This window comes from Haliotis asinina, chromosome 12, assembly GCF_037392515.1.
Source record: "Haliotis asinina isolate JCU_RB_2024 chromosome 12, JCU_Hal_asi_v2, whole genome shotgun sequence".
In the NCBI taxonomy this organism is placed as follows: Eukaryota; Metazoa; Mollusca; class Gastropoda; order Lepetellida; family Haliotidae; genus Haliotis; species Haliotis asinina.
Genome location: NC_090291.1, coordinates 56,256,360 through 56,281,635, shown reverse-complemented (window position 1 = coordinate 56,281,635; position 25,276 = coordinate 56,256,360). Strand labels below are relative to the sequence as shown.

The 25,276-nt window shown below is 40.7% G+C and overlaps 1 protein-coding gene across 1 annotated transcript in view; it reads left to right on the top strand.

Annotated features, from left to right (window-relative positions):
- Nucleotides 1-17,586, top strand: part of LOC137257585 (deoxynucleoside triphosphate triphosphohydrolase SAMHD1-like) — a 193,267-nt gene extending 175,681 nt beyond the window's left edge. The window contains exons 6-13 of the mRNA XM_067794904.1: nt 7,270-7,407; nt 7,725-7,781; nt 7,966-8,133; nt 8,650-8,741; nt 14,406-14,462; nt 15,845-15,963; nt 17,011-17,135; nt 17,470-17,586. Of these exons, the coding sequence (XP_067651005.1) occupies nt 7,270-7,407; nt 7,725-7,781; nt 7,966-8,133; nt 8,650-8,741; nt 14,406-14,462; nt 15,845-15,963; nt 17,011-17,135; nt 17,470-17,586 (873 nt within the window). The remainder of the gene's footprint in view (nt 1-7,269; nt 7,408-7,724; nt 7,782-7,965; nt 8,134-8,649; nt 8,742-14,405; nt 14,463-15,844; nt 15,964-17,010; nt 17,136-17,469) is intronic.
- Nucleotides 17,587-25,276: the final 7,690 nt, after the last annotated feature.

The following is a 25,276-nucleotide window of genomic DNA, read 5'->3' as shown; positions in this document are numbered from 1 at the left end:
TGATTGGTTGTTTGTCCGGAGATTCAATAACCAGAAATCGTGGCCAGTAGTCTATTTGTTTGGGTGTCCTGCAACTTTCCGTTGTACTTTGATCATTATCGAGTTGACGTTTCTTTTTTAAAGGGGTTTCAAGGTCCATGTTGTAGTGTATAGTTTCATCATCCGAGCTCCCCACCCGCCATGGAGTATCACAAGGACAATGCTAAAGCAAGCGGATCTCCAGCTTGCAGCACCAAGGATACTCGGATGATATACTCAAGTAGAATAATCACAAAGTAATTACTCTACCAGATTGGCCCATGAGCCACCGCCTTCTGGGCATAAGACTCTAGGCAAATTACAACACAAAATTGAAGTGACTCATTTGAAATTCAAATATATAAAGATTTAGCCAAGACATTTGAGAAACTTTAAAAAGTTTCGGAAATTTATGCATTAGAATATACATACTCAGGGCTTGGCATGACCAGCCGATTGGTCGAACCGGGCCCATTCGACCACCCGTCTAGGCGAAGTCAGGGCCAAAGTGGCGTATTGAGCAACAGGAACACGATTGCAGGCCCCTATTGCCCTCAACCACCAGGATCCCCTCCTCCGCCGACACAGGGCCGCAACCCACGGCAAACGGGTTGGTGGACCAAATATGCCCCCGGGTCCACTACGGGGGTGTTGGCGAGCTCTTGGCGTTACCCAGCACCCACCACGAGGAGGTGACTCGCCACGGGTGCTCGAAAAAGATTGACACTGCATGCTGTTTGTTAATGATGGCGTTCTTAACGAATGATTCCAATCGAATTAAATGATCTATGGTACTGCGGTTTTTACGAAAACCACATTGTATATTTGTGATTAAATTATTTGACTCTAAGTACCAAGTTAGTCGGTTATTGACCATACGTTCCATGGTTTTGCAAACGCAGCTAGTCAAGGAAATAGGCCTATAATTAGAGGGATCTGTATGGTCACGGCCAGGTTTAGGTATGGGTACAATAATGGCATTACGCCAGGATGGAGGAAATTTACGAGATGTCCAAATATCATCAAAAATATTCAACAGTGTCTCTAAACAGGATTCAGGTAAGTGTTTCAGGAGTTGATAATGAATGTTATCAGCTCCTGTAGCAGTATCGTGAGATTGTTCAAGAGCAGTATGAAGCTCATGAATAGAAAATATTTCATTATAATCTTCCCCATTATCTGAATGAAAATTGATTTTGTTCTTTTCCTGCTGTTTTTGATATTTTTGAAATTTTGGAACATAATTAGACGAGGAAGAGTGTTGGGCAAGAGTTTCTCCCAGTTTGTTTGCAATATCAGATTTATCTGTTAACAACTGATCCCCAGTTTTGAGATGATGTATGGTTGATTTGGTACCTTTACCTTTTATTCTCTGGATCATGTTCCATACCTTGGACATCGGCGTTCGCGAATGTATTTTCGAAACATATTTTTGCCAAGACTGGCGTTTGTTTTGCTTAAATGTGCGCCTTGCTTTAGCATTTAACACTTTATATTTATTTAAATTATGCACCATTGGATGGCGGCGGAAATAATGTTCAGCTTTTTTCCGTGCTTTCCTAGCTTGTTTACATTCATCAGTAAACCATGGTTTACGTATGTGTGGATTTATAGAGGACTTAGGAATACATTCATCGGCTATTTTGTTGAGCTCATCAGAGAATAATTGGACTGAATCAGGAACATCAATAAAACGATCAGGAATTAATTTGTCCTTGCAAAGTAGTTTGAACAAAGGCCAGTTAGCTTTACTGAAGTTCCATCTTGACGATGGAGGGATATCGCCTGGAGCTATTGCCTGAAGAATGGTCGGAAAATGATCACTGCCACACAGATCATTGTGAACTGACCATTCGAATTCATTTAAGAGATCTGCATCAGTGAGTGACAAATCAAGAGAAGAATATGTACCTGTACCAGGATGTAAGTGCGTTTTCGAATTATTGTTGAATAGACATAGTTCATTGTTTGAAAGAAAATCTTCTAATATCCTCCCATTTCTGTTTGTATCAGAACTACCCCAAAGTGGATTATGGCCGTTAAAGTCACCCATAATGATACATGGCTTAGGGAGCTGGTCATAAAGAGCCTGAATATCTGTTTGTTGTAGAGTAAAAGACGGTGATACATAAATTGAGCACAAAGTGAAAACAATATTCAAAGTCAGCCTGACAGCAACAGCTTGAAGTGGTGTATTCAGGGGGACAGGGCTATGTATAACACCCTGCCTCACCAAAATTGAAGAACCCCCTGTAGCTCTAGGTCCTGGAGGAGAAAAATAATTATAAGAATCATATTGCCTTATATCCATAAGGTCAGTGTCTCTAAAATAGGTTTCTTGCAAGCAAAATGCCGATGGTTTGAAGTCCTGTATCAGTAACTGTAAATCATTTAAATTGTTCCTTAGTCCTCTACAATTCCACTGGATGATGTTAGTTGAGCGGCTCATGGAGGTTCAATTGGAGTTCGTGATTTTGAGTGGGGTCTAACTCCACTAACTGGGAGTGACGGATTGACCTCCATCTCTAAAGGTTCAAATTGGTTGTGAACCGTGATAGGGGAAGACTCTGAGGAAGGCACCTCCAAATGCTGGATGGTTCTGGTCCTTTTGGATTGTTTCTTTTCCTTTTTGCCATTTTTTGAAGATTTATTCTGACTCTGTGATCTCTCCTCTGCGATACATTGCGCTGCTGAAGATAAATCTACCGACGGCAGTGATGCTACATCCTCTGTCTGAGAAGTTGATGTAGATACGTCAATCAGAACCTGAGAAGTCTGAGTAGTGTCACTGATTATGACTTGTTGATTGACCCAAGATAAGGATGTTTGACATGATTTTGATGTCATAGAAGGTCTGGAAACAAGAGCTCGAGAAGAGACTGCATTTGAGTATAAAGTTGATGAAGTGGTAGAAAGGGGTACCAACTTTCTTGCAGAAGAATACGAGATATTGTTAGTGTGTTTGATATGTTGAATTTTTGTCTCGCGTTCATAAAAAGGACAGGATTTAGATGAGGCTAAGTGGTCTCCATCACAGTTAGCACACTTAATGCCATTCGCACACTCAGAAAGTTCGTGTGCACTACCACAACGGGAACATACCGAGCTGTTGCGGCAGAACTTTGCCCCATAACCAAATTTTTGACATTTGAAACATCGGAGAGGAGACGGTACATACACCTCCACCCCAATGTTGAAATATCCAGCTTTTACAGATTTTGGAAGGACGGAATGTGAAAACGTGAACAAATACGTATTGAGCTTGATTGTTGTGCCATCGTCTTTCTTTTTGGAAAATCGCTTTACAGCGATGACACCTTGATTGTGAAGCTCAGTAACAATGTCCTCCTCAGTCATGTCAGAAAGACAATGAGCCCTATCTCTGACAATGCCTCTACATGAATTCAAAGTTCTGTGTACAGAGGCAACAACGGGTGTATTCACAAACTGTTTTAATTTCAACAGATTGTCCGATTGTTGCTTACGCGCACATTCCACCAATAGAGAGCCATTTCGAAGTCGCGTTACATCCTTAACTTCTCCACAGACACCGTGAATGCCCTTGGAAATAGCAAAGGGGTTCAATTTGAGAGGGTTTTCATCAGCAGATGAGATGACAATAAATCTCGGCCACGAGTCAACTAAGTCAGATGAGCCTTCATCAGATGACGAAGATTCAACATACCGGCGAGGAATGGAGGTAGCCATTATGTAGGAAAAGTGTTCGACAACCCTGCTCCCCACCCACCATGGAGTGTCAACAAGGACGGTGTTACAGCGGAAACCAGTCTGTTACACCAGGGCTACAGGGTGTTATACTCCAGCCAATAAAAACTTGAAAAGCTGTTGAATCAAACAGAACAAATGCCAGGCTGGTTCGCCCTCGACACATTTCTGAAGAAACACAGAATTCAGAGGTTAATATTGCCAGATTGGCCCATGAGCCACCGCCTTCTGGCATGGGACTCTAGGCAAATTAGTACACATAAAATTGTACATTGAAAGCCAAAAAAAGCCAAGATCATATAATCAAAGTACTACGTGCAAAAGTATTCACCACGCACAGGGCTTGGCGTGACCAGCCGATTGATTGAATTGGGCCTATTCAACCTCCCGTCTAGGTGAAGTCAGGGCCAAAGTGGCGTGTTGAGCAACAGGAACATGGTTGCAGGCCCCTGTTACCCTCAACCACCAGGATCCCCTCCTCCACCGACACAGGGCCGCAACCCACGGCTAACGGATTGGTGGACCAAATATGCCCCCGGGTCCACAACGGGGGGTTGGCGAGCACTTAGCGTTACCCAGCACCCACCACGAGGAGGTGGCTCGCCACGGGTGCCACAGTCTAATTGAAAGATAATACCATGTGTATCAATATACTGATATATCTCCCTGGTTTTATTGACTATATGTCAACGAATGCTTAGTTCATTGATTCACGTGATAATTACACCAGATCAGATAATTACAGACATCAAATACAAACATTTTTACACAATGCTTATGTACACTGCATAGGAAAATCGCAATTCAAATGGACATTGAACTTTCAACAGCTTGAACAATAATGCTTGAAACAGCTTTGTATGGTTTACATGTAAAAACTTACGATATTACGTCTTTCTATGTCTAAGAATTTTTTGAATTACCAAATGTGTGTTGTAACAAACGCAGTACAATTTTCAATGTCGCAATATCACTGACATGTATATAAAGTATATGTCGATGCAAGACCTATCACATTGCATTCATTAATCGCTTAGGTAACATTATCTGCCTTACATTTTGTAAAATACATATACTGAGTCAAAAAAGAAAGTTCACAAAATGTAATTTTTAAAAATAATGAATATTTTTTCTCTGATGATACATCTATGTGTTCAAAATGAGCTCCCTATCTTTCGACTCTAGATTTCGAGACTCGTGAAGATCCCGAGGTAGAATAAGCCTTCAGCAACCCATTCTTGCCATAAGAGGCGACTATGCTTGTCGTAAGAGACGACCAATCGATTGTCTGGTCCAGACTCGATTATTTACAGACTGCCGCCATATAGCTGGAATATTGCTGAGTGCAGGATCGGGTCGTCCATGTGTGACGGCACGAGCAGAAGACTGTCAAATCGTCCTACATCTCCTACGTGACAGATTTCTGCCTTCTACACGAACACAGGCCAGACTGAGATGTTTAGAGGTCGACTATCCACACAGACCATTCAAAATCGGTTGCCCGCCATCAATCTCCATTCTCTACGTCCATATCGTGGGCCTATATTGATGCTGTTTCATCAACATCAATGTCACCTCCAATGGACCCAGATAGATTGGAATGGAGTCGGCTTTAGCGATGAATCCATGTTTACACTCAGATTCGCGGCCGGCAGGCATAAAGTCTGGAGACGACGTCGTATGCCCAGTGCTATGTACAGGAAGTCGACAGATTTGGGGGTGGAAGTTGCATGGTGTTGGGTGCTTTCTGTGGAAACAACCGTTCCCAACTTCTGGTCATCCGTGGAAACCAGACAGCTGCTGCTTACCACGACCAGGTGCTCTCCCCTGCACTCGTTTCTTTCATGGCGACTCATATTCCAGGTCTACAGTTCCAGCATGATAATGCTCGGCCACATACCGCGATGTTGACACGAAATTTCATTCAAAACGTTGTAATCAACGCCATAGTCTGGCCATCGAGGTCCCTTGACCTTAATTCAATAGAGCACGTGTGGGATGCCCTTAGGAGAAGGCTTCGTGGTCTTGGGAATTATTAGGTAGTTGAAGGAAATATAACCTTCATATAATCTCTAAACAATTACATCTAATTCAATCAATGTCCATCCAAAGTATTTCAGTATCCACTCCCAAAGAAAAATACCAGACACTTACCTCTGTAAAACATTTCATAACCCCTATTCTCGCAGACAAGTGTTCAATTACCAAACGCTGTACAAGCTTGTGATAACAATTAGTAATTGCTATCAAAACACTGCCTGTAATAAACACTAAAGGTAACATCTTACGAGAATGTATTTTCCGTGATTTGAGTTGTTATTGAGTATTATTGTGGTAGTTGTAATTTGTTATAATTAAGGTTTTAGTGTTAGATATTACGGGTCACATTTCTCATTATTATTTAAGCGGCACCTCTAAGGCATTACTTTAGAGTTACCTCCCTTTGAAAAAGATAAACACAAGACCACTACTGCTCTTGTGCATTCCACGTTCGTGGCGATGGTTGTATGTGCTCGAACTCTCAGGAAATGACTGAATGTATATATAAATGCTAGTTGCCATGTTGTCGATGGACACGGACACACATTTACTGGAGTAGCATCATCAGTGTCCGTCAACATGACCACTGCCTTACCACTCACCGTGTTACATTCTGTGTAACTGTTTCTCGCTCTCACACTAGGACTTTGGTGAGTTCGCTATATATTTTGTAACCCATTGCCTTGGATTATGTCTCATTTGTATTGTATTTGAAATTGATATTGGGAAATTGACTTGTGACTTTGTATAACTTGCTCTCTTTGCTTAATAATACAATATTTGAATGTTTAGACTTGTCTTTGTTCTGTTTTGCTGGTTCACAGGGAATTTCTTATGCCTTTTGTCACGACAAATGTTTAATCGTAACACACGTAAGAAATGTTATTCTTTGCTCAATACGTCTAAACAGGTAAAGTATGGCGTAATTAAACACTAATGAACGCCTCTCGCTGCACAATAAGTGCTTTCTATTGACGGATATATGTGTCTCTCGCTGTGAGAAACTGCCAATTACCTGCCACATAAACACCCACTGTGAGGGGCTGGTTAATTTGCCCCACATATATCCGCCTCTCGGCCTTACTGAGTTAACCTATAACACTGGGTAAAGCGGTTGGAGTGAGTGGGCACAGTCATTTTACACTTTCACCTGCATCATCATCATCAGGCTTCTCACATCTCACAACAGATTACCAATAATTCAACTATAAATACTCCAGGGTAAACATTCTGTGGCGCTTTGAGCATTCCTTAGGTTGTGGAATAGGCACAGTATAAACACACAGACTGCTACGAAACAGACAATTCAGCGCGTCAGTATTTTCTCTATTTCTGGAAACATATCTTTCATATGATTACGGCTGGTAAATATAAAAACCTGCTGAGTACGAGTGATTACGGAAAATATGCCACTCGTGAAATTAATGTTCTGTTGGACAATACAGAAGAATTCTAAGTTACCTTACTTTACCTCAATGATTTCAGCACGAGGAAGCGTCAGTGCAAATGCTGGAATACTTACTTAAAGAAAACGAGGACGTGAAGAAAGCCTTTGAGGAGTTTGACAAAGATGGGTCGCGCCTCGAACTGATCAAGGACATCATTTTAGGTGGAAAACAAACAGTTAAGTAATGTGCCGATTGTGTGGGAACTGGAAATGGGAATGTCATTTTGTAATCCTTTGTTTGTATCTGTATATCAGACAAATATAAGCAAGAAAAGGGAGAGTGTGACACGAGCCAAATTGACATAGTTTAAATATACAAAGGAAATCCAACTTGACCTTGTGGCTACAGTGGCTGCCTAGAAAGCAGAATGTTTATGTTCCATTTCCGGACCTTACACACCTACCCACCCTACAGTATACTGTGGAAAACACGATTGCTGGCATGTTTGTCTCTTCAACCTTTTTAACCATGTTTTCCAATGCTCGTTTGCAGAAGTACGTGAAAGAAGCACTTGTGGAAGAAAAGAGAAAGAAACGTTTCCTTTATGAAGTAAGTATTATATACCACTTATAGCAAGCACATGATTTACTTGTTGGTACTTAAATATGCAGTAAAATCAAATTACAAGGACATTTGTTTGGACCATTACTATGCTTCACTTGCCACACGTCGTTCATTGAAGAGGTTTTCACCATTTAACTTCACTATATTTTTAGACACATTTTATCTCCAGATAGTCGCTAACGACAAAACCGGAATTGACGTCGACAAGTGGGATTACTTCGCTCGTGACGGTCACATGATGGGCATAAAAGGCACTTTCGATCAAGACAGGTACATGGAGTTGGCTCGCATCATCGACGTCGACGAGGAATGTCCACGGATCTGCGCCCGAAACAATGTAACCCTCTAACCATTTTTTTAAATATCTAGTTGTGACGCTGTTGACACCTGGAAAAGAGGGAGTAGCTACGATCGAACCAAGGTCTGTGATTGGTCAGTCTTTGCAAAGATAAGAGGGCCTGTGATTTTATCTACTCTTTCTAAACCTCCACAGATTAGATTGGTGTGTTTTGTCATAAATACTGTCAATGCATATTTGTGTGACTCCACAATAACACACCGTATTAACTCTACGCATGCGCAGTTTATGCTTCAATAATTACCACTGATACTCAGTGACAACTTATCAAATCGAGAACACAACTTCTAATATTGTACATTACTTAACTCCTTTCCTCAGACTACATGTATCTGTAGTATGTTGCAGTTATTATATGTTTTTCATCTATCGGTAGAGTATTTGATAATCCCAGAATTGCCACAATGGCTTCCAAATTGCAGTCCTACTTCAAAGAATCTGTCAAGGTTATCTAAACATGTGACCAGATTTATGTTGTTTTTGTGTTGACTGCAGGAGGCCAGTAACCTATACGACATGTTTCACACTCGGATGATGTTACATCGACGAGCCTGCCAGCATAAGGTTACCATTGGAGTGGAGCTCATGTATGTACACATTCTACGGTATTGAAATAAGTAAGAAGTTATAAGTAGTAGGGATACTGCTGCACATGCAGCTCAGAGACTGATTTTTTGAAAAAATAAACCGACCCAGACCCGTTCAACCCGCGATGGTACTCCCGTTCATGCCGCTTATAGACGCTTTGAAATCTGTAGGGCACCATGAGTTTGGGCAACCAAATGAAATGGAAGCAAAATAAAGGTGAACGTTTTCGAAATTTAGGCATTTGATGCCTAAGTGGTGTATAGCGATTCCGGAATGGTAGCCAAAGCTACATATGAACATATGGACTTCGTGAGCTGACAAAAACAGTGGCATGTTACCTCCTAATGGAAAATGCTGTGGGGTAGACTACCTCGATGGCGATCCCAGCAAAAGAAATCTCCAATCCCTGGAAGAGCTACCTTCATTTGAGGACAATACGTACGTACTCAGCTATTTTTGACGAAAAGACTGTGCCTGTAGATGTAGAGCCTTGTATTGCACCATCGGAGAAAAAGGAACGGCATCCAGCATAGCCAGTGCTGTACGCAAATCCTTCGGGCTAGGGGAGGGCTACATGCAAACCAAAATGGTGCATACCATAGATGCTCCATCTTCAGTATGAAACTATACGAAGAGGGATCGAGAAAGTACACTCTCACCATGTGTTGTGGCACAAGGCCTTCAGTTCTGCCCATTTCGATTCTGTATATGAAATACGATCATAATGCTCAAAACTGACAAGACCAAAGCTAAACCTTACATTGTTTATTAACATGGACAAACTTCATAATCTTTGTTATCTTGAATGAACAAAACCATATTAAATCATTAAGCCCGAGAGCCACTTCACTGCTCAACACCTGGAGCCCCGTGCTGATTGCCTGGCTGGCTGTGGCGAGACTAATTATTCACGCCTGATATCAATGGCAGGTTTCGGAGATTACAGGAAACTGTCTCGTCATACGAGCAAGTCCTGATTGTTTGTTTACCTGCGTTGTAAAGATAAATGTTGAAAGAAAGCAGGAGTGAATACACGTCATATATGTGACGTTTTACGTAATTACATTTTCTCTTGTGGACTTTCGGCGGCGTGTGCATGTGTATTTTCTAAACACATGTTTGTATTCTGTCTGTAAGACATACTTAAACAAATTGTCCCTCTCACACCATTGTGTGAGGTTAAATTGTTCAAAACATCTGTGTCAGTGGCAGTGAAGAAGAATTTACGCACATGCCTAATAATCTTCCATGAAAGAAACGTTTTCGTTGATAAGTTGCTAGTGTAAACTGAATATTTTAAGGCAAGTACTGATAGGCTAGTGTGTTACTTACATGGAACAGATTCACAGTTTGTCACTTTGGTTCATCTAGATTGAACGCAGAAAATATACGTTATCACACGAACATACATGTATACATATTGTATAATGCTATTCCTTGCACATACGTAAGACAAAGGGTCATGGGATGGGCGTTATCAAAGTTCCCGAGTAGGACGTTTTGTATCTCAACTGTTCAATATAGTCCCTGATTTGATATCTATGACCAATCGTATCATGAGATACCTGTAACAGAGGAAATGACAGGTGATGGGGAGTGGTCTAAATTTCTGAAGAGCACGTTCGGTCACTAGACAGCCTGGATACAGATTGACCATTGGTTAGATCGCTGACCAATTGATATGCTGGATTTCGGCGTTATCAACTCTAGCTACCATGAAAAAGTTTGTGTAACGTGAACATACATAATTGTAAGGATGCCTGAAATGTACACGTAGGACTAACAAGCACTTTGACGAGTTTATTTTTTTAAAAGCACTCAAAGCGCTACGATCCGATTATTTTTACCCGGGCTAACCCAATACAACCATTGAGTAGAGATAGTATTTATTTGCATATACAACAAATGTTGCAATACAGAATGGTAGATCCTTTCCAAAAACTGAGGGAAGCTCTTGGCATCAAAGTCGTGTGTCACCAGCAATCCAACCACTACTGATCAAAACCAAACATTGCTCATTCGATTTCCCAACCTGTTCTCACGCGAGTTCATCGTCCCCAGAACTGATGCTCAACATTGATTTTACTTTTGTCAACAACAAGCACAAAAAGTCGTGCGGAACCTCAGATCAGCTTGGCAAGATCAAGGCGACCAACAATGCTCACCTTTCAAAAATTGAAAAAAGATTGCCAAAGTACGAGAAGCGAAGGAGCGTGGGCACAGAGGTTATTTGCTCGTGAAGAAAGCTGAACTACCCGAACTGCTGGAGGAACACAAACCCATCAAACCACATTTCACGTGGATGAACTGTGCTGTAGGTAATTTCTGAGAGGCTGGAGAATGGGCATGGATAAAAATATGGAAGTCAGCAACTTCAAACCCCTGATTGTCGCCAAAGTCGGTGAACAACTGAACGAGTTGGGACGCCTCAAATTTCAACTCAAGGTGAAAATATCACTGGACAACCAGCACCACCACGTACAGCCTTACTTCAGAGGCAAACAAGAAGCCGTGACTCAACTTGACTATTTGAGGTGTCCATTGACAGATGGTTTGCAAGACTACGAGAATCCCTGGAATGCTACACGCATATGGGCTCAGGCTGGGTAAGGGATGCGATCGACACAACTATCTGTACATAGCCATGTATGAAACTTTCAAAGGAGGGTCGCCCCTGGACCTGTAAGAGTACTACAAGAACAAGCAGAACATAGTCAACATCAAAAACAAAGGCGATGACTGCCTCCTGAGGATAGATCCATGGCATTTCTGACCAAGGTACACCTCAAAAGACCTTTGAGATATCCCAAGATGACGAGCTCCACCTCCATCTCGACAAAATGAAAAATATCAAAATGCCCAGACTGACATCAGTGTCTTTGGACACGATAGGAACAAGACGATCATGCACCGGCCCAGGTCTCTGATGGTCGACCACAAAATAGTCAGTTTATTATTGATTCAGCAAGGCAACAAGTATCACTACAAGTGGACAAAAAATTTCAGTACACTGTCCTAAGACCAATCAAAGCACAAGGAAAAGAAACACTTTTGCGAATGGTGCCTGCACGTCTTCACACAAGCTGCCCTTTTTGAATCGCACTGGGAGCATTGCCAAGACATGGGACAGACAGCTGTCCGAATTGACATACCTGACGAAAATGACACCTCCTTGAATATCATCAACCACATGGGAAAATGAAACTTCGCGTCATCTACCGAGGTCCTGATGCTGCTGAAAAATTTATCTCGTGTTTGCAAATGCAAAGAGAAAGGCATCAGGAAAAAGCTGTACACCGTCATCCCATGCAATACTCCCAACGCCTGTAACCTGAAGCTAAATATCAATACCCAAAGCCATACAAATCCATACTGACAGACTCTGACCAATTTCACGATCTGTACTTAAAAACGGACGTGCTACTGTTACTTGATGTGTTTGAAACATGCAGAACAACGTGTTTATTAGAGTCCAATGCATTTTATATTCCCACCTATTGAGAATTTGTTCTAGGCCTTTGTTTGACCAAATTGACATTGATTTGTCGTCATCACTTTGCACTACGCTGTAGGAAGTCCTGCCATAGTCCCATTGCATCTCTGCATTCGAAAAGTTTTGTTTTTTTTCGGAAAGGCAAGACAGGCGGATTGCTTTTTTCAAAAATCTTTGCATAGCATCTTTTTGGCAGCCAAGCTCTCTTTGAGGTGATAGACTTCCTCCCTTTGTTTTTCTTCATTCCTTTTGTAGTCCTCTGGCATTGTCTCTTGACAACTCCATGTATCCCTATACCATTCTTCTGCGTTGGCAGCATGCAAATAACTCTTCCAGTCATTGTTCGCGATCTCTCGTTCAGCCGAGTATAGTACGACCTACCATAAGTTCAAGCACTTACTCCATCTCATATTTCGAAGTTTCTATGCTGATTGCAGTTATGGTCTTTTTTTCATGCCATCTGAAAGTGAGTCGAGTGTTTAGAGATAGCAACATATCTGGATTTGTACCTTTAGTATGTAGTTGCAACTTCAAATGGGGAGCTTTTGCATAACATCGTAGTGGTCCTATTTCTACACCTACATGGGTAGTGGCCAAAATGTCTATTCAGAATAGAGGATAGACACTGACTCCAAAATCAGCTGTAGCCCATTCTATGGCATGGTCCTCTCTATCAGTGTCTTCCATATTGTCTTTGGTGGGTGGTACTTGGATTCTGGATACTCTTCCTCTGCTCATGTGTGCATACTAACCCACAAAGATATATCCCCTGCAGTTTGTCCACAACCATATTCTCCCGAGAAAAGCTCTAGTGTGTCTTCCACCAAGTCGCCGGTTGGTCCTGTGAACGTGAAAAGAGACCACTGGATGAAGACAGGCTTTCTGCAGGTGTTCCTTGGAACAATCTGCACTCCAGCTTTGAAATTGGAAACGACTTTCTTGTAGACTTTTGTTTGCATTCTATAGCCATTCCTGGTTACAGCCAAACTACAGACGTGGTTGCTTACACTTCTTGTATTGTCCAGGATAGTGGGTCCCTCACAGTCCATGACGCTTGCGAGATCTCTTTGGTTTCAAAAGTTGTGGTTGTTTTGGGGGTATTTCACGAGACTCTTTCTACCATTCTATCTCTATTTGGAATACAATACGTAGTCATGTGCCAACAGGTATTCTTTAAGTTTGGAAATACTGGCTTGTATGTGCGCAATGCCCATTTCTGACACATCCTCCTTTGCCACGAATATTCCGAATATCGGGTCATCTACCATGCAAGCCAAATCGGTGCATATGTCAAGGATGCCACATATGCCATATGACATACTGTACGAAGAGGAATCGAGTAAAAAAGAACAATGCTGCGGTAGAGGATCATTGGAAATTTCTACATGTAGATGACCCGATATTTGGAATATTCGAACGTTTTGAGATTTTCCATTTAGACAATGGTGCCAGTACACAGTAACTCATGTGTATTTCCAGCATGGTAGCGAAAGCAACATATGAACATATGGGTTTGCGAGCTGACAAAAGCAATGGCCTCAAAACATTCTGTTTTTTTCTTTTACATTGCATTTGAATGCCAAACCTCATGGTGCCCTACAGATTTTAAGGCTCCTATGAAACTTACCTCCCGGTCCACACGCTCTCCAGGTGGACCTGTATGGCTACCTTTGTTAAGTTAGGTCGCCATTTTGTTTAACTTAGGGACAGCGGCCCTGTATGGCCATCATTAATGTGAGACTTTACACATTCAGGCGCCTCTAAGCTGCATGTGCAGCAGTACCATCGCAGGTTGAACGGGTTCATGTCACTTTATTTCAAAATAAAATAAGCTTCTAAGATGCATATGCAGCAGTATCCCCTCTGTATGACTATTAACAATATGAAACAGCAAGTATCCCCTCTGTATGACTATTAACTATATGAAACAGCAAGTATCCCCTCTGTATGACTATTAACTATATGAAACAGCAAGTATCCCCTCTGTATGACTATTAACTTTATGAAACAGCAAGTATCCCCTCTGTATGACTATTAACTTTATGAAACAGCAAGAACGTAGGAGATGTAACAGTTTGTGCATTTAACCAGTTTCTTAGAAGGAATGTAGAAAACACTTACAAATCGTAGTATTTTGAATATTTGAAATATCCTAATTGTGTATTTTCAGGATTGTGGATGTACTCCAAACACTTGACGACATCGTACAGATACCAGGAGAGGGCGGGTAAATACAGTTTCATTGACAATTTCCAAAAATCATATTTAAAATAAAGAAATGAAATGCAGTTACATTTTTAGATATATTTCAGTGTCAACACTGCCACATGGAAGCACAAGCAGCCTCCCTTGAATTGAACAGAGGTGCCAAATATGTGTTCCTGTGCAGTGTTTCATCTTAGACATCTCCTGGGTACACATTTCTTTGAAGCTCCACTATACTTTGAATGCATCTACGGCCCACGAATTTTATTCCTCCCTTGGCTGGCTTTTTATCCAATCAGGTGTCTATGGCAGTCTAAGTAAACTTTGTCTCAGTGTATTTCGTTACACTCCACCACTGAGTCCAACAAAACCTAGTAGAAGGTCGTGTCAGGTAAACTTTGAGAAACCAACGCCAGTCCAATCAAATGCGAGACGGTTAAATAGATTTAACCAATCAGACAACGGCTACTATTTAGGGATCGGAGGGACTTTCAAAATATTCAGGTCACCGACACAGATCTCTCTACAAACAAAAATCCGCATATAACACAGTTATTTCAACTGCAGTATATACGCTTTGGGGTTTCTGTTGACATGGTTACCATTAGCTAATTAATGTTTCCGCAACATAACATCTTTGAATATTGTCAAAAACACTATTTTCAGCGACTGTTTACTCACCGTTGTCATGGCTGTATGTACGCTTTGTGCATCACCCGGAAGCGATCGTACGTTAAATAGCATTCGGAATTGTTCGGATACGAACCTTTTCGAGATACAAAGTTGAAAAGGTATGTGCGAATGTGCACTTTCGCGATTTGGTAAGCTGTGTTCTGCTTGGTCAGTCTCAAAGGTTACCTGACGCGACCTCCAATACGGTTTTGTTAGACTCAGTGGTAGAGTGTAACAAAAAGTACTGAGGATACGTTTACTTAGACTGGTACCTATGGTGGGACATCAAACACAACTCACTTTCGCCCTTTAAATTATATAAACAATTAAACTTGGCAACACAAATCATGCAGAGCTTCGTTGAATGGATTTCTCCAAAATCTGAGTTGCACTACGAACAAACCCTGCGACCGCTCTCTTTGCTGACCCTGCCAAGAACAGTTGTAACGGCGGCTTAGCTGATTGGTTAAGTACAGAGAGAATGCGGAGCTAGCAAAGTGGGGTAATAAAATTAGCGGAGCTAGCAAAGTGGGGTAATGAAATTATCAGGCCGACGCATCGATGCATCCAGGGTATAGTGGAGACCTGTTGGAACGTACACCATACAGATATCGAGGATGGTAATGTTTAAGATTGGGACTATATAGTTAGGAATGGGAAGGTTAACTTTAGCAATATTTTTCTTTGGTACAAAGTCTGAGCGTATGTAATATCTTACAAATTCTCTTTCAGTCAAAGGCGAAAAATCTCCGAATGTATTGATGATATAGAGGCTTACTCCAAGCTGAATGACAGCATCCTTCAGTTGGTGGAGGATGAGATAACACTGGGAACAAAAGGCCAAGACGCCAGTGAGCATCAGACATTGTACTGTTGTAACTGGGGTAAACGTCTGCCAATACATTCAGTTCTCACACATATGTGGAACACATTTAACATGAAAATAATGCAGCATCTGACAACACAGTGATAATCTGTAATTATACATGAAAAGAACTCAGGTTTCTCGAAAGTTATAGAAGACATAATATTTGAGGCAAGAAACATGTAATTTGCAATCCTTCAATCCTATGTGCAACATTTTCTCAACAATATCAGAATGACATTCAAACCTTGCCTGTACTAGGCACAGTTCATGACTTAGGAAATTGCTAAGTGAATTCTACTATGGAGAAGATGTATGGAGACTAGCAACTCACTGGAAATCGGTTTGGGATTCAATACCTCAGCATGATATCTTAACGGGATACCAGGTATGCAGGTAACCGAGAAGGGTAACCCAAATAACCACACGATGTCATGGACAACATCAATACAGACATACTGATGAAGCCGGTCGTTCTCCACCGTCTGGTCATACTAAAGAACGCCTGTCTTAAACTTAGAGGTTGCAATTGTTCAGGCTGTCAGTACAAGCAACCCAATCAAACCGGCTCCGAAGTATCAGTACAAAATATTTTGAATAGTATTCTATGTTTCCGGTTGTTGATTTACTGGCGATCAGCGATATTAGGATGAATAAAAGCTTGGATGTGGATGCCTTGTGAGTGAGTGAGTTTAGTTTTACGCCACACTCAGCAATATTTCAACTATATGGCGGCGGTCTGTAAATAATCGAGTCTGGACCAGACAATCCAGTGATCAACAGCATGAGCCTCGATCTGCGCAATTGGGAACCGATGACATGTGTCAACCAAGTCAGCGAGTCTGACCACCCGATCCCGTTAGTTGCCTCTCACGACAAGCATAGTCGCCTTTTATGGCAAGCATGGGTTGCTGAAGGCCTATTCTACCTCGCGACTTTCACGCGTGAGATGCCTTTTTCACTTATATCTGTAATCTGTGCAAATATCAAATAACTGTATCGAAACAATTTAATTTATGTTAATCACTTACAGAAGAAACAACAGAAAAACTGAAAACAGCAAGAACCATACTGAAGAGACTCCGGTCAAGAGATTTGTACAAGTGTGTTGGCAAACACATTCTATCAGCGAAAGAAGATGTATGTATGATGAGTTTCGTACATATAGCGCTGTTTCCAAAGCATATTGGGTGAAGACATTTGCCAGTAATGCATTATGTTGCACACACTATTTCTATTATAAGGTAACCGTGAATTACAACACATTAATTGAGTCGAACCTCTATTGATATTCTATCATGGCTGCAAAATACGACATACAGAGACATCAGATTTATCTTCAATTCATGCGTGACATTAAGAATCACGTTAGTTTGACGAAAATTTAGACAACCTGTATACTGAACCAAAGTTTTTCCTACAAAACTGATGTCTACGTTTCGAGTTTGTGTGTATGAATAATAACTGCCACAGTTCAATATGTTCTTTTCAGCTTAACATTGAACAGGCTAAGGAGGAAATCTTGGAGGAAGGAAAGAAGGAAATCTTGGAGGAAGGAAAAAAGGCCTTCAAAGGAGAACACTTTGAAATTGTTGTAGGTACAGTTTAAATTCGTGTTTGAATTTTTCCAATGGGAAGAAAACGTAAACGAAGCAAATTTGTATGTTTAGTTAATTTGGAGCATCTGTGAAAGTCTTGACGTTGTCTCCAAACATTGACTGCTATTGATGTTTGTGGAGACGAAATGGCGTTTACGTTTCACGAACATAAAACATGAAATGGATAACAACTTCATCCATTCTTAATGCAATTTTTTACAGCTAATTCTGTTATCGCAAATGTAATTCTGGTAGCGTGTCAGAGCTGATAATTGTTGTTCTCTTTGCACACTAATCCTATCGATTTGGCTTCGTGATTACATTGTTATCTTTGCACATTCTCCCATTATAGTGCATCCGCAGCTGTAACTGACGTAAATTGCAGACACGGTCTCTGGCTTTTGACACACATTTATCATCATCATGTCTAAATATGGGATCCTGAAGGGGTCCATGTCGGCACAGGCACCACATATATGTACCCTGGTACACAAATAACCAAGTCAAAATACAGAAACATACCCTGCATCCTGGAGCAGAACAAGTTCACATCCGCAACCTAAAACAGTATTATTCCCGTTCAGTAATGCACCAAGAAGCATTCCGTATAAGAATCGTGTAGAGGTGGATGAGTCACTTGAAATTTTGATATTCTCTTTATTTGGTCTTGTAACATATCATGTCACTCCAAATGCTGTCTGCTCTAAATATTTTTCATTTATTAGCCATTAATTAGAATTATAGTGAGTGAGTGAGTGAGTTAATATTTAACGTCACATCGGCAATATTGCAGCCATATCGTGACGAGAACAGTCTTGAAAAGAGGAATTTATATATATAGTAAACAACCTGTCAACGAAGGACAGTAAAACAACTAGAGTATCACAATAAGAAATAAAACTAGCTTGGAAAGTTAAAACTAACATCACTATTCACACAATACCATAAAAACAGGCTCTATAGATCGCCAACAACTGAAGGTAGATCACCATACTAGGGACCATGGGGACTTACATTACTTTTGCTACCTGCATAGACCCTAGCTGGATTTACACCATCCCCTCAGCTGCTGGAGATTGTACACAAGATCAGCCACAAATTAAAATGACAGAAATACTACAGCTACAAAAAAATGGAAGATTAAATTTGACCTCAAATGTTTAGGACTTACGAACCCTCTCAGGAGGACAATTATTTTGCGGTACTTCAACCCCCTTCGAGGATACAGCCACTAACGATCTCAGTTACTAATTCAACTTCCAATCATAAAATGTTTAGATATTTACAAGTCAGATAACAAATCTAATTCTTTTTAAAATGCAAAAATTAAATGAGAACTTACGTTACTAAAAAGGTCCATCATAGTTCTTGATTTGAAATAATTGTCCCTTGTGATGAAATATTCAACACAGCCAAGCAAGACATGCTTGACCGTGATTATTTCATCACAAGGGATGCAGAACGGAGGATCCTGGCCTTTCAAAAGGTATTCATGCGTATACCTGGTGTGGCCAATACGACATCGTCGTATAATGACCTCTTGATATCTGGACTGACAACCCAAGTAGGTGTAACCGACATATGGTTTCATTGCATGTAATTTATTAATGCCTACTTGGGTGTCCCACTTCTTCTGCATCAGGTCACGGATGTAAGATCTAATGGTAGCTTTATAATCTGAATATGGAATGAAAAGTGGTGTCACAGATTTGTTGAGTGCTTCCTTGGCAGCAAGATCAGCCATTGTGTTCCCAGAAATGCCAACATGGCTTGGTAACCAACAAAAGACGATGTCGTATTGGCCGGTAGCAAGATTATTAAACAGTTCAATAATTTCTGTTAAAAGTGGATGTTTGGAAGAAAGATTTTTAATAGCCTGAAGGCAAGAAAGAGAGTCAGAATAGATTACATACTGTTTATGTTTGGGGTGACTTTCAATATATTTAAGAGCTGTTAATATGGCGTTTGCTTCCGCTGTGAAAATAGAGCTGTGAGCCGGCAATCTGGAAGAGATTGTTTTGGACCCATTGACTGTGGCACAAGCCACTGCACCATCACCCTTGGATCCATCAGTGAATAAGGATTTGTATGTATTGTATTTACTTTTTAATTGATTAAATTCTTGTTTATATTGTAATTGATTAGTCTCTGATTTTCTAAATGTTGTCAGTGTAAGGTCAACTTGTGGTCTCACCAATTGCCAAGGAGGAGAAGAAAGTAAACGGAAAGGAGCTATATTTTCTAGCTGAATGCCAGCAGCAGAAAGGAAAGGTTTCACTCTTATTCCAAGAGGTGGAACAAGAGAAGACTGCTTGTTATACAAATCCTCATACAAAGGATTAAAGACACAGTTAGAGGCAGGGTTTGATTTGTTGGAACACAATTTTGTTACATACTGTAAAGTTAATTTTATACGGCGTTGATGAAGACATGGTTCATCAGCCTCGACATAGAGGCTGTCGACAGGTGATGTTCGAAAAGAGCCAAGACAAAGTCTCAGACCTTGATGGTGAACAGAATCTAAAAGTTTTAGGTTGCTTTTGCAGGCTCCACCATATATAATGGAGCCATAATCAAGTTTCGAACGGATCAATGATCGATAAAGTTGTAAGAGGGTAGCTTGATCCCCTCCCCACTTAGAATGTGAAACAACTTTCAACAAGTCAAGTGCCTTCAGGCATTTAGTTTTGAGGGATTTGATATGTGGTAGAAACGTTAAATGTGAGTCGAAAATTAAACCCAAGAACTTGGCCTCCTTTACAACTGTAATGGGAGTTTCATTGAGAAACAGTTCAGGGTCTTTATGCGGCTTATACTTTCTACAAAAATGTATACAATTAGTCTTGGTTTTAGAAAATTTGAAACCGTTTTCAAGACACCATTTATTAATCTTGTTTAAACACAACTGCAGTTGCCGCTCAACGGTATGCATATTTTTCCCACGACAAGAAATATTAAAATCATCCACAAATAACGATCCATCAATTGAATCGTTTAAAACTTTTGATAAACTGTTTATCTTAACACTAAACAATGTTACTGACAAAATACTGCCTTGTGGGACACCCTGATCCTGACTGTAATGATCAGACAGGGTAGACCCCACTCGGACTTGAAATTGTCTGTCTTCTAAAAACTGTGATATAAAAAGGGGTAAACGACCCCTCAAACCAAAATCATGGAGATCTTTCAAAATGCCATACTTCCATGTCGTATCATATGCCTTTTCAAGATCGAAAAAAATCGATACAGCATGTTGTTTATTAAGCATGGAATGTTTGATGAAAGACTCTAAGCGTACCAAATGATCGATGGTACTACGATTTTTCCGGAAACCACATTGAATGTCAGTGATAAGGTTGTTGGTTTCCAGGTACCAAACTAGACGATTATTAACCATACGTTCCATTGTCTTGCAAACACAGCTAGTTAAAGAAATTGGTCTGTAATTAGATGGATCTGTATGATCCCGGCCAGGTTTAGGAATAGGAATGATTATGGCATTGCGCCATGATGGTGGGAAATTACCAGAAGTCCAGATACTGTCAAAGATATTCAGTAATGTTTCTAAACACGAGTCAGGTAGATGTTTAAGGAGCTGATAATGAATATTATCGACTCCTGAAGCAGTGTCATGGGCTTGCCCAAGTGCAGTATGGAGCTCATGAATAGAAAAGATTTCATTATAATCCTCTCCATTATCTGAACTAAAATTAATTGACTTTTTTTCTTGCTGATTTTTAAACTTCTGAAAGGTTGGTGGATAATTGGATGAGGAGGAATGTTTAGCTAATGTTTCACCTAACTTGTTAGCAATATCAGATTTTTCTGTTAAAAACTTGTCTCCCTCTTTAAGATGGTGTACACTACATTTGGAACCTTTACCTTTAATCTTCTTCACCATATTCCATACCTTAGAAATAGGTGTTCGTGAGGTTATTTTGGAAACATAGTTTTGCCATGACTCTCGTTTATGCTGTTTAAATGTACGACGAGCCTTGGCGTTTGAAATTTTAAATTGGTTTAAATTATGGACTGTTGGATGCCGGCGAAAATATTTTTCTGCCTTTTTTCTAGCTTTTCGAGCTTGTTTGCAGTCAATGGTAAACCATGGTTTACGAATGTGTGGAACCATAGAGGATTTGGGAATACAATCATCAGCAATCATATTTAATTCACCAGAAAACAGCTGAATAGGATCAGACGCATTTAAAAAGATTTCGGGTTTTAATCTGTTTGTGCATAAGGTCTCAAATAAAGACCAATCTGCCTTGTTAAAGTTCCACCTAGACGACGGTGCAGCATCACTTGGGTGTATGACTGTGAGTATAATGGGAAAATGATCACTTCCACAAAGATCATCGTGGACTGACCATTCAAATTCATTGTATAAGCTGGTATCCGCAACTGTTAAATCTAGAGAGGAGTATGTGCCAGTTGCAGGGTGGAGATATGTGTTAGAATTATCATTGAAAATACATAGATCAGAATTGGTGAAGAAATCCTCAAGAATCTTTCCTTTTGTGTTGGTGTTATTGCTACCCCAAAGCGGATTATGACCATTTAAATCTCCCATGATAATGCAAGGTTTTGGTAGTTGATCACAAAGCATCTGAAGATCAGATTGCTGCAGAGACAATGATGGCGGAATATACAATGAACACAATGTGACAACAATATGCAGAGTAATACGCACTGCAACTGCCTGAAGAGGGGTACTGAGAGGAACAGTGCTGTGGATAGTTCCATGATTCACCAAAATAGAGGACCCCCCAGTAGCCTTAGCACCTGGAGGGGAAGAACAGTTGTAGGCATTATAGTGCCTTAAATCAAAATTATCTGTGGACTTGAGGTATGTTTCCTGTAAACATATTGCTGATGGTTTAAAGTCTTGAATTAAAAGCTGTAAATCATTAAAATTATTCCGTATGCCTCTACAGTTCCACTGTATTATATTTTGAGAACTCATGGAGGTTCTACAGGAGATCTGGGACAGTTTCTACTCCGCTCACTAATCTGCGGAGTGATATCCATGTGTAAAGGTTCAAATGGATTATGAACCTCCACAGGGACCGTCAAAGGCACTGGGACCTCAACATGTTTCAGAGTTCTTGAGTCTTTCTTTTTTAACGACTTTCTTTCTTTTTTCGTTAAACGTTCTGTGATTGTTGCTGGTTGGGACTCAGCAGATTGGGACACAGCAGGTGTCTCCGTCACAGGCTTCGGAGATGTCTCAGTCTGAGTCTACGATGCAGATTCACCAGAAATAGTATACAATTTTATTTGTTTGTTCAACACCCAGGATATTGCAGTCTGGCAGCCATTATCCACTTTGTGAGCACTGGAAGACACGGCTGCAGAGTAAGATTTTGCGGAAGGAGTTACAGTTGAAAGATCTGCTACAAGTGTTTTTGCTTCTGAAAAAGAGATGTTATTTGAGTACTTGATTTTATTGATTTTGACTTCTCTCTCAAATTTTGGACACATCTTCGAAGATGACATGTGCTTACCATGGCAATTTGCACACTTGACATCATTTGTGCAATCAGAGGCGTCATGCTGTTCACTACAACGGAAGCACACTGAAGCATTCTTACAGAACCTGGCACCATGTCCAAATTGTTGACATTTGAAGCAACGAAGTGGATTAGGGATAAATATATCCACTCCAAGGTTGAAATATCCAGCTTTGATAGAATCTGGAAGTTTAGAGAGAGCAAATGTCAAAAGGTAAGTATTTGTAGAAACAATTTTATCATGATCTTTCCTTGTAAAACGTTTAACAGAAATAACACCTTGCGATTTGAGTTCTGCAACAATGTCATCCTCTGACATGTCAGACAGGCATTTTGAGCGATCCCGGACAATGCCTTTACAAGTGTTTAGTGACTTGTGTGCAGAGACAGTGACCTCAGAATCAGCAAAGTAGTGAGCAGTAAGCAAGTTCACAGACTGCTGTTTCGTGGCACATTCGACCAGCAGACAACCACTACGAAGACGAGTGACATTTTTCACAGTACCACAAATACCCTCAATAGATTTTGAAATAACAAATGGATTGATCTTCAGTGGTGTACCGTTAGTTCCCTCCACAACCAGAAATCGTGGCCAGGAATTAGGGTTAACTTCAGGACATTCATCATTTGACGATGAAATTGTGTCTGTTTCTACGTGTCTTCGTTTGTTTGTAGAACGGGAACCAGCATATTGTAGGTGGGCCATGTTGTAAAGAAGTAAATTCGACATCCCCGCTCCCCACCCGCCATCGAGTGTCAACAAGGACGACATAGCAGTGGAAACCAAACTGCAACACCAGGGTTGCAGGGATGTTATACTCCAGCAATTGGGACATGAAAAGCTATGAAAACAAAAAGAATAAATGTCAGGCTGGTTCTGTCCATGACATCATTCCCAAGAACCACAGATTTCAGAGGCTCATATTACCAGATTGGCCCATGAGCCACCGCCTTCTGGCATAGGACTCTAGGCAATGTAATACATCAATATATGTTTGTACATTTCAAATCAAAAGGACCAATACCCAATAAGTCAAGATATATGTGTACATTTCAGATCAAAAGGACCAATACCCAAGAAGTTAAAAGTGCAAAAATAAATTCTATGCACAGGGCTTGGCGTGACCAGCCGATTGGTCGAACCGGGCCTATTCGACCACCCGTCTAGGCGAAGTCAGGGCCAAAGTAGTGTATTGAGCAACAGGAACACGATTGCAGGCCCCTATTGCCCTCAACCACCAGGATCCCCTCCTCCGCCGCCACAGGCCGCAACCCACGGCAAACGGGTTGGTGGACCAAATATCCCCCCGGGTCCACTACGGGGGTGTCGGCGAGCTCTTAGCGTGACCCAGCACCCACCACGAGGAGGTGGCTCGCCACGGGTGCCAATTAGAATTATAATTAACCACACAAAATCATGGCTCCAATGTTGTGTGCTTCTTGAAGATTGCTGTAAAATCATATTTGAGTCTTTCATAACTTTCACTGAAATATATATTTGGATGGAATAAAAGGGGATGGAATGGGGATCGTGCGTGTCTAACACCAGGCAGCCAAAACTCGCTATAAGCAGTGTTGCACTCAAATGTCTTGGAAAGGTGATGTTTCCAAGATATTTACAAATTTGGAACGATGATGTTTCCAAGACATTTACAAATTTGGAAAGATGATGTTTCCAAAACATTTTCAATTTTGGAAATATGAGATTTGCAAAAAATTATATATATATTTTCCGGGAAATGTCCACAGGAGACGATAACTGGTGGATGATGGTAAATGATTGCTCTTTGTACGCCACAAGGACCAAGTCCTTGTTAATTAGTAAGTGATTCAAGGCAATCAAGTCTTACAAATTAACAAGACTTTCTGTTTTGTTAACTAATGAGTGATTCAAATCAGTTAAGGCAGCCTGTGGAATCTAAACGGTCAAGTCCCAGTTTATATGCCCCTGGAAGTATGTTAAATCTTTGATGTGTATTTAGAAGAGGAATGCATACAAAAAGCAAAATTTATGCAGGTCAGCGTCTTTATTGTTACCTGATTTTCACCTGATGAAGGAAGAAGCATACGCTCCGAAACGTTGTCTTATTCACAAAAGCAATTTGACATCCAGAAATCTTGCTTTTCTCATTAACAAAGTAAGTTATTTAGTTACCAGCTGAGGTGCAGATTTGTTGGACATAGG